At 54.2% G+C, this 11549-nt stretch overlaps 1 protein-coding gene across 1 annotated transcript in view; it reads left to right on the top strand.

Annotated features, from left to right (window-relative positions):
* Positions 1-8164, top strand: part of PML (PML nuclear body scaffold) — a 53165-nt gene extending 45001 nt beyond the window's left edge. The window contains exons 8-9 of the mRNA XM_004476614.3: positions 4403-4553; positions 5628-8164. Of these exons, the coding sequence (XP_004476671.1) occupies positions 4403-4553; positions 5628-6406 (930 nt within the window). The 3' untranslated portion in view covers positions 6407-8164. The remainder of the gene's footprint in view (positions 1-4402; positions 4554-5627) is intronic.
* The last annotated feature ends 3385 nt before the right edge of the window (positions 8165-11549 follow it).

The following is an 11549-nucleotide window of genomic DNA, read 5'->3' on the forward strand; positions in this document are numbered from 1 at the left end:
CTAGCTTTGGGTTTAGTTTGCTGTTCTTTTTCTAGCTCCTTGAAGTGTGCAGTTAGGTTATTGATTTGAGATCTTCTTTTTTAATGTAGGCATTTATAGCTATGTATTTTTCTGTCACTGCTTTTGTTGCATCCTATAAGTTTTGGTATGTTGCATTTTCATTTTCATTTGTCTCAAGGCATTTTGTATTTTCCTTTGTGATTTCTTATTAGACCCATTCGTTGTTTAAGAGTGTGTTGTTTCATTTTCCCATATTTGAGAATTTTTGTTTTTCTTCTGCTATTGATTTCTAGTTTCATTCATTTGTGTTTGGAAAAAACTCTTTGTATGAGCTCAGTCTCTATGTATGTATTAAGACTTATTTTATGGCCTAACAAGTAGTCTATCCTGAAGAAAGTTCCATGTGTGCTAGAGAATTTTATGCATTCTGCTGTTGCTGTATGGAGTGTTCTGCATGTGTGTTAGGTCTAATTATTAATCATTTCTAGTGTTGTTCCAGTCCTCTGTTTACTTATTAATCTTCTTTCTGGTTTTTATATCCATTATTGAGGCTGGAGTATTGAGGTCTGCAACTATTATTGTGGAACTGTCTATGTTTCCCTTCAATTCTGTCAATTTTTGTTCATATATTTTGTGGGTCTATTAGGTGTGTATATGTTTATAATTGTTAGATCTTCTTGATTAAACCTTTTATCAATATATAATGCCCTTCTTTGTCTCATAACATTTTTTTAAACTTAAAGTCTAGTTTGTCTGATAGTACTATAGCAGCCTAGATCTCTTTGGTTACTATTTGCATGAAATATCATTTTCCATTCTTTTACCTACAGTCCTTTTGTGTCTTTGGATCTAAAGTGACACTCTTGAAGACAGTGTATAGATTAATTATGTTTCTTAAAAATCTGTTCTTCCAATCTCTCTTTTAATTGGGTAGTTTTAACCCATTTATTTTAAAATAATTACTGATATAAAGGGCTTCTGTCATTTTGCTGTTTGGTTTCTATATGTCATATTTTTGTACCTCAATTCTTTAATTACTGTCTTTTTGTGTATTTAGTTTAATTTTTTTTATAGGTTACCACTTTGATTCCCTTCTTCTTTTCTTCTATTTTTTAGATATTTTCTTAGTGGTTACCTTGGGGATTACAATTAACATCTTAAACTTACAACAAAGAAGTATGAAGAATAATAACTTAGTATCGGTAGTATTCACTCTGCTCTAAACATCTCCATCCTTTCCTCTTTATATTTTTATTGTCACAGATTGCATCTTTATACATCTTGTGCCCATTAACATAGATCTGCAATTATTGTTTTATGCATTACCTTTTAAATCATGCATGAAAAAAGGAGACGTTACAAACCAAAAGTGCAGTAATCCTGGCTTTTATATTTACCCGTGTAGTTAACCTTTACCAGTGTTCTTCTTTTCTTCATATGGCTTACACCTCAGCCTGGTGAACCACCTTTAGCATTTCTTGTAGGGTAGGCCTGCCAGCTACGAACTCCCTTAGGTTTTGTTTTGTTTTGTTTTCTACTGGCTTTTATAAAGGGTATTTATTTGGGGCAAAAGCCCACAGTTACCAGGCCATAAAGTATAAGTTACTCCCTCACTAAAGTCTATTGCCACGTGTTGGAGCAAGATGGCTGCCGATGTCTGTGAGGGTTCAGGCTTCCTGGGTTCCTCTCTTCCCTGGGCTTGCTTCTTTCCGGGCTCAGCTTCTCTGCTATCTCCACGAGGCCATACAAGGACTAGTAGGCAAATGGCTTGTTTCTCTTCCCAGGGCCTTTTCTCTTTCCTCATGACCAAGCTCCTCTGTGTCTTTACTTCCTGGGGCTTCAAAACTCCAACTCTCCCTTAGTTTTTGTGTATCCGAAAACATCTTAATTTTTCCCTCATTCTTGAAGGATAGTTTTGCCAAATATAGAATTCTTGGTTCAGTTTTTTTCCTTTCAGGTCTTTAAATTATATCATCTCACTGCCTTCTGACTTCCATGGTTTCAGAAGAGCAATCTGTTAATGTGTTTCAGTGTGGATTTCTTTGAGTTTATTCTGCTTGGAGTTTGAGATTCTTGGATGTGTATATTCATGTCTTTTATCAAAAAAAAATTATAAGGGAGCCAGCAGGGTTCAGTATTTTCAGGATGAAGAACATTCCCATGACTGTAAGAGAGAAAATGGCCTGAGGACAAAGAGAGACACTAAAAATGAGGTTCAACGGCCTCCATACATGACCCTGGTAGGAAGGTGGTGCTGGGGTTGTAGCCTAAAGATACAGCTGTGCAGCTCTATGGAAGAGCAGGTACGGAGGCGAGAAAATTGTGGCTCTAGAACTGACTCTATGGCCTGAAGGAACATTACCAGAAGATCCAGGTTCCAAATGGAAAGAGACCTGTGGAAGCACTCAGAGCCCCAAGGGGGCTTTGGCAGTTGTGTTTGAAGCAAAAAGAAGAACAAAGATGAGAAAACCCAGTGCGCCATGTCAGTGGGTGGCAGAGAGGACTTGGCCAAGGGGACCTCTCTTCAACCATTGGCAAGAGGAGTCTCAGGCCATGGGGGTAGGGACACAGCAAGAGGAGACCAGCTCCTGCCTCCAGCTCCTGCCTTGTGAACAGGATAGTCACGAGAAAGCTGGACATAGAAAGCAACTTGATTCTCCAAAGGGGAAGAAGACAGTCCTTGATCCACCAGCCAGTAACTGATGATGAGTCTTTGTAAAGGCTCCGTGTAGGGAGGAAAGGGAGCAGCAATGGTGAGACCAAAGTGTGGGATCACCCAAAGCAGGGCATGTCAGATCAGCTGCGGGCAGCATGGCTGGATCCAGGCATGTAGATACAAGGCATTTGACAAAGTTCCTTATGTATAAAGAGCAAAAACCAGCTTTTGATGGATTTCTAGTGACTGTTCTCAACGACTAGAAGGTAGTTGGTGAGCCTTGGCCAGGGCTAGGAAATGCAAAAAAAGAAAAAGTAAATATCATCTACTCTTTGGAAAATCAAGTACATTTTAATTTATTAGTGGCCAGTAATGAATTTTCTCTTGGCTGAAGTTTACTGAAAATAAATGCTTCACCTGGCCAATAAGAAAGCCAAGGGGAATGTGGTCTTTATCTCCCAGGCCAGGGACATTAGCCAAGGTCAGAGTTAATGGAGGCCTCCATCAACAAGAAGCGAGAAGAAAGAGAGGCCTGCCCTGGGCTATGTTCCTGCAGTACCACCAATTGGTCCTGTGACACTGGCCATGTCTGCCTTCTCCCTGGTGCCTAGCTAATGTCCACAGGTGGGAGTCACAGGATGGTTCTGAGCTGGCCACCAAAGACTGAACACCTGGCCTTGGCATCTGTCAGATGTTGAGCAGTTACTTCTGTCTTACCCTCAGAAGCTCCACTTCCCTCCAAAGCTGTAGCTCCTCAGGAGAATCTCAGAGCTGGAGCCCTCTTCTCCTCCCCATCTTCATCCCCAACCCCAGATCTTTCAAACAGGGTTTCTGCCAGGTGCTTGGTGTTGGAAAGAACAGAGCCTCGAGTGCCCAGCCTGGAAGAGTCCCAAGCAGACTGGGTCATGGAGAGTGGATAAGGAAAGGGCCCTGGGCAGTCTCCAAGCCCTGAGGCCTCTCCCTCCCCTGCTTCCTCACTGTAGGGATCTGTCTTTCTAGATGTGACATTCAGGAGACTGAGCAGTCCTCCTCCTCTTCTTTGTGCACAACACCGGGTCATCTGCTTGCTTTGGGAACAAGAAAAGCCTGGCTCCTGGCACCTTCCAGAGAACATCTGGGGTTCCAGATGAGGTTCCTTCATCCTGTGCTAAGTTCATGGTGATTCTTGTGAGTCTGCTCAGGGAACTAAATTAGAAGCAGACCCATCAGGCCTGTCCACCACAGCAGCTGGCTCCCTCCCTGAGTCCCTGCACCCAGCCTGCTCACCCAGGCACACTCACTCACATATTCTCTCACACTTTCACACACTTGTGTCAATACTGGTTCACATAGTCACACTCCCATATGCACACAGACTCATAGATGTGCAGATGCACACACTTCACTCGTGCATTTGCACACTCCTGTATTTATACACACGCACACACTTGCCAGCACTCTCAGATCTTCATACCCACTCACTTCCTACTGCAGGCACACCAGTTCACACACTTGACCCTCACGCTCACATGCTTGTTTTCTATCCATTCGTGCACACACATTCCCTTGTATGCATATAGTCACTTGCACACACACATTCCCTTTCCCAATAATATACCTCACCTTGTGCACACAGATGCTCCCAGTCATACCAACTTGCTTCTGTTCACACACCACACACACTTGATCATGGGCACATGCTCACATTGCCGATGGCCTCCTCTCCCCCTCTGAACCCCTGACCTGTTGGTTTTTTCTGTGTTGCAGTCCCCCCGGGAGCTGGATGACAGCAGCAGTGAGTCCAGTGACCTGCAGCTGGAGGGCCCCAGTTCCCTCAGGGTCCTGGATGAGAGCCTCGCCGACCCCCAAGCTGAAGACAGGCCCCTGGTTTTCTTTGACCTCAAGATTGACAATGAAAGTGGGTTCTCCAGTGGCCATTCCCCTCCCCCCTTTCTAATTCACCTTCTGAGCTCTCAAGATAAGGGCAGGCAAAGCTATCTGCAAGGCCCAGGAGAGCCCTGAGTTTGGCCGATGCCTGCAACCAGAGGGTAGGCCCATCTCTCAGCCTCACCTGGGGCTCCCAGTGTGTCACTTGGTTGGTTGAGAAGGGACTTCTGCCTTGATGTGGCCTGGAAGTGTACCCACCTCATGGGGCAGCCCTCTCCCCTATGAGTTAACCTCTGACGGTGCTTCTCTTGGAGAACCTTAGAAACACTCCTAAACAGACACAGAGTGTGAACTCTTTGCTCTGAGACCAGGAATCCAAGCAAAGGCTTTGGCTGTGACCATGTGTACTCATTTCTGAGTACAGAGCCGAGGTCAGAGAGAGATATGACCCCTTCTCCCCAAGCCCCTCTACTCCACACAGTGCTTGCCCTGGCCCTGCAGTGCACCTCCCTGAGCCAGAAGCCCCGACCCCTGCGCCGTGGCACGGCCTGGACACTGGGGCCGAGCCACATGGACAGAGAAGCAGCAGGAGCCTTCAGGGTGCAGGAAGGCCCTGTGCGGTCCCCAGGGGGAGGCTGTGGGCTATGGTGTGGGTGGAGGAGAGCCGGCGGGTCTGCGTCCTGTACCCCGGGGCTTTGACACAGCTGAGGGGCTTGAGCGAAGAGGGGGGATTGGAGGCCATAGGGCAGGGAAGGAGGGCTACGGGGAAACATGAGGGGGCACGAGTAAGTAGAGGCTGGCAGGCAGGAAGGGCCTAGATCCAAAGGGTTTGTTGACCTCTGGAGAATATAGGGGGTGGCGAGGAGCTGGCCCCCTGCAGATGATCAGGGGCCGTCCTGGGGGTAGCTGCCTCCCTTCCGACCCATGTGCCCATCAGAGCCAGGCCAGGGCTGCTGGGAGGCCAGTGCTTGGTTCCTGCCAGCAAGCCCCAAGGTGGCTCAGTAGACGGTGGGTCAGTGGGTCGTTGCCCTAGAGGGGCCCCTGCTCCTGCCCGGGCACCTCCTGTGCCCCCTGGGAACTCACCCCACCCTTTTCTCCTGCCCAGCCCAGAAGATTAGCCAGCTGGCAGCTGTGAACCGGGAAAGCAAGTTCCGTGTGCTCTTCCAGCCCAAGACCTTCTACTCCAAGTCCGTCTCCCTGGAGGAGGGGCTGCGGCACTTCCTGCTCTTCCTGCGCTCCATGCCGCGCCCCATCTTGGCCTGCTACAAGCTGTGGGGGCCAGGCCTCTCCGACTTCTTCCGCGCCCTGGAGGACATGAACAGGCTGTGGGAGTTCCAGGAGGCCATCTCGGGCTTCCTGGCCGCCCTGCCCCTCATCCGGGAGCGCGTGCCCGGTGCCAGCAGCTTCAAACTCAAGAGCCTGGCCAAGACCTACCTGGCCAGGAACGTGAGCGAGCGCAGCGCCCTGGCTGCCGTGCTGGCCATGCGCGACCTGTGCCGCCTCCTCGAGGTCTCCCCGGGCCCCCAGCTGGCCCAGCACGTCTACCCCTTCAGCAGCCTGCGGTGCTTCTCATCCCTCCAGCCCCTGGTACAGGCGGCCGTCCTGCCCCGGCCCGAGGCCCGCCTGCTGGCCCTGCACAACGTGAGCTTCGTGGAGCTGCTGGCTGCCCACCGCCGGGACCCGCAGGGGGGCCTGAAGAAGTACAGCCGCTACCTGAGCCTGCAGGCCGCCCTGTCGCCCTCCACCCGGCCTGCCCTCGACCTGCAGGCCCTGAGCACCTACTTCCAAGGCCTGCTGGAGGGGACAGCCTTGGCCCGAGCAGAGGGCATCTCTGCCCCTCAGTCTGGCCACAGCTTGGAGGAAAGGGCTGCCCAGCAATGCTGAGAGGAGGGGCTGAGTGGCTTGGGACCTCTGGGAGACAAAGGGGATGGGGTCCCTGAGCCAGACCCTGCCCATCACACCATTCCCAGATCCTGGGTCCCATACTCAGTTGTTATTTGATCCAGAACCAGTTTCTCTTCTCTGGGACCAAACTCCCCTTCTTTAAAACTCCCACAGAGAAGGTTCCAGGGCCATGTGCCTGCCCCGCAGGGGCCTCCAGGATCCCCTGTGAGTCTTGGAGAGCCGGCGGTTGGCTCTCCAGGCCCCCCTATCACTCCCCACTCAGCCTGGAGGCCCTGATAGAGGGGGCGAGGCCTCCAGCCTCTAAGAAGTCTCCTCCTGACCCCAACCTCCCCCACCCCTGCCACTTCTCTGCGTGTCCTTGTATTTGCTCTCTGATGCCCGGCCACCACCCCAGGGGACCCGTTGACAGCTCCCAGGGACCGCTGTCTAAGGCAAGACTGCCTTCCACGCTGGCGGCCCCTCCAGTACCAAAGTGCCTTTCAAGCCCCCCAGCTCCCCATGAGCGTGGGCCTCTCCCGGCTCTGTGTCGGCCTCCCCTCTGGACCCCAGGGGGCCCTCATCACACCCACTGAGACAGAAGCTGCTGCTCCGTGGCCACCCTCCCGGTTGTGCCAAGCCACAGGACACCTGTCCCTGCTTCCGAGGTCCCACTCCTCGAAGTTCAGTTCCTTCCTGGGGGCCATGCAAACGCCTCCCCTTTCTCGTGGCCTGGCTCTTGCCGCCTCCGGGCCTGCAGGCTTCTCTCCGGGTGGCCCCTCCCTGGCCCTGCCCCCCCACCAGCCTTCCCAGGAATGGCCTGCACCAGCGCCACCCAGCACTGGCGTCCCCCGAGAGCCCGTGAGAACCTCACATTCACCTCCCGGCTCCAGTGTCTGCGGAGGGCCCGGCAGCCTGGGCTGTGACAGATTCGGATGCACTCTCAAATGAGAAGCCCTGTCTAGGAAACCGCCCCCCCCCCAAGGAGAAGCAGGGGACGTCCTGGCCCTCCTGGCCGTGTGCGCTGAGGGTGACCTAGGCTGCGGCCCATCCCAAACCCCAGCATCCGCTGCCGCATGGACTGATGGGCCCAGAGGTTCCAGGAGGCGCCGTCTAGCCCTGCCGGTCTGGGTTGTAGGGATGGACGCAGGCCTCTGAGGGAGTGGGCAACGAGTGTTCATGTTCTTGAGCCCCAGCTGGCATCCCTAGGCCACTGGCCCCCCAACCCGCGTCACCCCAGAAGCCCCAGCAGAGCCCAGCGGGCTGCCTGCCCTGCCCACCCCACTCCCCGATCCCTCCTCTGGGCCTTGCTCCTGGGATGCTTGGCAGACTCAGCCCAGGCCTGTGGAATCTGGATAGCCACCCCTGACCCCGTCCAGCGGGTGCCCTGAAGGAATTACATAGGTGCCTGAAAGTGTGGCAGTGAACAGTGCATTTAAAGCGGGCTACTGATGCCAGCCTTTAAGCAGGTCCCTGCTCCAAAGCTCCTGTGGGACCTGGCTGCTGGGGGCTGGGGGCGGCGACCCTAGCCTGGCCAAGATGACCGACTTGGTGCTGGCAGGGCAGCCCTTGGGCCCCCCCTCACAGCACCTTCCCTCGTCCCAGCCCTGTCCTGGGCAGCCCCCGTTGGTGTCCCAGCACCAACCACAGCCCACAGTGCTTGCTATTTTCAGATGTAGTTGATGGCAGCTTTTTAAAACAAAGGGGTATTCTGCCCTGTCCCTGCTCTTGCAGCCTTTAATAAAGATGTGAATCTTAAAAGCCTGATGCTCCCATCACAAACGGCTCCGCCCAGCCCAGAGGAGCCACCCCGCCGCCCTTGCCGGCTGAGGAGGGGGCAGCTTCAGCGGACCCGGGCGGGGTGAAGGACAGAGCTGAGGGCGCCTCCGGGATGAGAGCCCCCTGCTGCCGACGGGCGCCTCGGGTGGGCCTGCCTGGGTCCTCTCCAACGGCTGGTGCCCGTGGAAGGAGCGGGCACCCACCTTGAGAATTCCCTCCTGTTTGCAGAGACAGAAGGTGCATGAGAGGTCGCTAGCAGGGGGTGAGGGCGAGGGGGAAGAGAGGTTGTTGCTCCGTGTTTGGAAATCTGGAAATGCTAGTGCTGGGAAATTTTTAAATAAAATTCAAGAAGGAAGAAGGAGGATTACCTCCTAGAGGGAATCAGGGGCCAGAGACCGGCCTCTGGAGGAACTTCACCCCACCCCTGCAGGGTAGTCTTGCCTGTGTCCCCAGAGTCATGGGTGGTGAAAGCCCCTCTCAGGGAAGGAGGGAGACGCGGCCCAGCGCAGGAGCGGGCTGTAACTGTGTGTCACCCAGGGCGTGCTGCCCAGCAGGGATTGCCTCCGCGGCACAGCATTCTAGAAACTAGCCCTTCCCTGGCCTGGGTGAGCGACCAGTGATGTCTCCCAGACGTCCAAATTCAGTGTGGCCCTTTGACCGAAAAGATCAAGTCCAGCCTGGCCACGTGCGCTTCATTTCTGCAGTGATGGTCTCTTAGCTTTGCCCGCGCCAGGGAGCTTCCCCCGCGAGGGCAGGACGCCTGCGTCTCAGCCGCCCTCGGCACAGCGGGACTCCCAGTGTAGCGCCAGCTGGTCCTCGGGTGCCGCCTCTGTAGAATGGGACCGCAAGGGTCGTTCTCACCTCACAGGGTCTCTGGGAACCAGTGAGAAAGTGTCGATGAAATCGCTTTTTAATATAGGAGGATCACACAAATGTCAGATGCTATTTCACAACTGAGATGACGGTATATGGCTTTATAAGTTATAGAAAAATAAACATATGTTAGATCTTAGGGGAAAAATGCATGGGCTCGTCTTCGGGGAGATAAAGAACGAGATCTGGGAGACAGAAAACCCCTGAAGTGAGCAGATGACGGGTGGGGCCCTGGGTCTGAGGGAGCCAGGAAGGAGAATAGGAGGCCACCCTTGGAGTGGCTGAGCAGTAGGTGGCCCTGGGTTCCTGACACACCGACGGGAGATCTGGAGCAGAGGGCAGTCTTCCCTGTGGCAGCCCTGCCCAGCAAGCTCTACCCTGCCCTGCACAGCCAAGCCCTGCCTGGCCCATCCCTGCCCTGCACTGCACTGCCTGGCCCAGCCCTGCTCTACCCTGCCCTGCCTTGCCCTGCCCAGCCTAGTCCTGCCCTGCCCTGCCCTGCCCAGCCCAGCCCAGCCCTGCCCTGCCTGGCCCAGCTCTGCCCTGCCCTACCCAGCTCTGCCCTGCCCTGCCCTGCCCTGCCCAGCTCTGCCCTGCCCTGCCCAGCTCTGCCCTGCTCTGCCCAGCTCTGCCCTGCTCTGCCCAGCTCTGCCCTGCCCTGCCCTACCCAGCTCTGCCCTGCCCTGCCCTACCCAGCTCTGCCCTGCCCTGCCCAGCCTAGTCCTGCCCTGCCCTGCCCAGCCCAGCCCAGCCCAGCCCTGCCCTGCCCTGACCAGCCCAGCCCAGCCCTGCCCTACCCAACCCTGCCCTGCCCTGCCCAGCCCAGCCCAGCCCTGCCCTGCCCAACCCTGCCCTGCCCTGCCCAACCCTGCCCTGCCCTGCCCTGCCCAGCCCAGCCCAGCCCTGCCCTGCCCAGCCCAGCCCTGCCCTACCCAACCCTGCCCTGCCCTGCCCAGCCCAGCCCTGCCCTGACCAACCCTGCTCTGCCCTGCCCTGCCCAGCCCAGCCCTGCCCTGACCAACCCTGCTCTGCCCTGCCCTGCCCAGCCCAGCTCTGCCCTGCCCTGCCCTGCCCTGTCCTGCCCAGCCCAGCTCTGCCCTACCCAGCTCTGCCCTGCCCTGCCCAGCCCTGCCTTGCTTGAGTGCCTCCCTCAAGGCTCACGGGCTTACTCAGAACCCAGGATGGTCACTTAAAACTCGACCTTAACCCCATCCCTAACCTTGCTCTTATTTCCACATGCATGTCACCCCGCTGCTACCCTGGAACCTGCCTCTGCCGTTCTCCCTCCCCGCCGCCCAGTCCTCATTCCTGCCCTGACTCACTGACTCCTAGCTGCAGCCTGACCCTTCTCCATATCTCAAAGTTTAACCTATGCCCTACACCTCCCAGCAGGCCTTGCCCCTCCCTTTCTCCTTTCTCTTCCTCCAGTCCCTGCACCCAGGGTAGGAAGGGCATCGTCATCTTCCTTCATCCGCCATTAAGAGAATTCCATAGCTAGTGGCCCTCGGACCCAGGCTGTGGAGCACTAAACGTCAAGTCAGAGAGGGCAAGGGGCCTGCCCTGGGGGAAGGAGCTGAGTTAGAGCTGCTCCCAGTCTTGGCCAGCAGAGGGCGCTGCAGCTCCGCCGGGCCTGGTGTTGAGACCACTGCTCTGCCGAGTGCTAGGGGAATGATCTGGAAACTGTCTTTTCTAAGGCGGGATGCGGACTTTCAGTGGTATGAAGAAACTTTTTAAAAAATGTTAACAGTTTTGCATTTATTTTAACACCAGTTAGAAAAAAATATAACCAGCATATCAAAACTGTGATTTTGGGGATATAGTCGGGCAGAATAATAGGAAAGTGCAAGTTTAAAGACAAATATTATGTAACTAAAAATTCAGAAGGGACACAGGCATAGGAAAGCTTGTGACTGTGGAAATGAATGACTTGATTTGGGGAAATACTGGATAATCGGTAGAACTGAGGTGAGGGTTAGAGCTACATTAGGGCCCAAGGAAGAACTGAGGTAAGGATGGACTGGGGTAGGAGTTGGAGTCAGGGTTAGAGCTGAAGTTCAGATGAGGTCTGATATTAGGACTGGGGTTAGCTGAGATTTAGGGTCACTCTTGGTTATTGAGGTTAGAAGTGGAGTTGGAGTCACTGTTCAGGCTACTGGTATTTGTTCCTTTAGGAACTGAAAAGTCCATGAGACTTTGGCCAGGTGGGCAGGAATTAGACTTCCGAAGAGGACCTGACCTGAAGCTCCCTAATCTGGCACCCCAAGTCCAGTCTGCTTCCCTCCCCTGCATCCACTTCTCAAACTACCTGGCAGGGGCACTGCCTGACCTCCCTGAATCCCAGGAGGAAACTTGGAGGGACTGAGGAATGGGCAGCCCTAGATGGACAGAGCTTCTAAGACAATCAAGGGAGGGATCCTCCCAGCCAACAGGACGGAACCCTCCGTGCTTACCTGGTCACCCCCATTCTACAGAGGAAAGCAGTGAGGGCAGGCAG

The sequence above is a fragment of the Dasypus novemcinctus genome, chromosome 3 (genome assembly GCF_030445035.2).
Source record: "Dasypus novemcinctus isolate mDasNov1 chromosome 3, mDasNov1.1.hap2, whole genome shotgun sequence".
In the NCBI taxonomy this organism is placed as follows: Eukaryota; Metazoa; Chordata; class Mammalia; order Cingulata; family Dasypodidae; genus Dasypus; species Dasypus novemcinctus.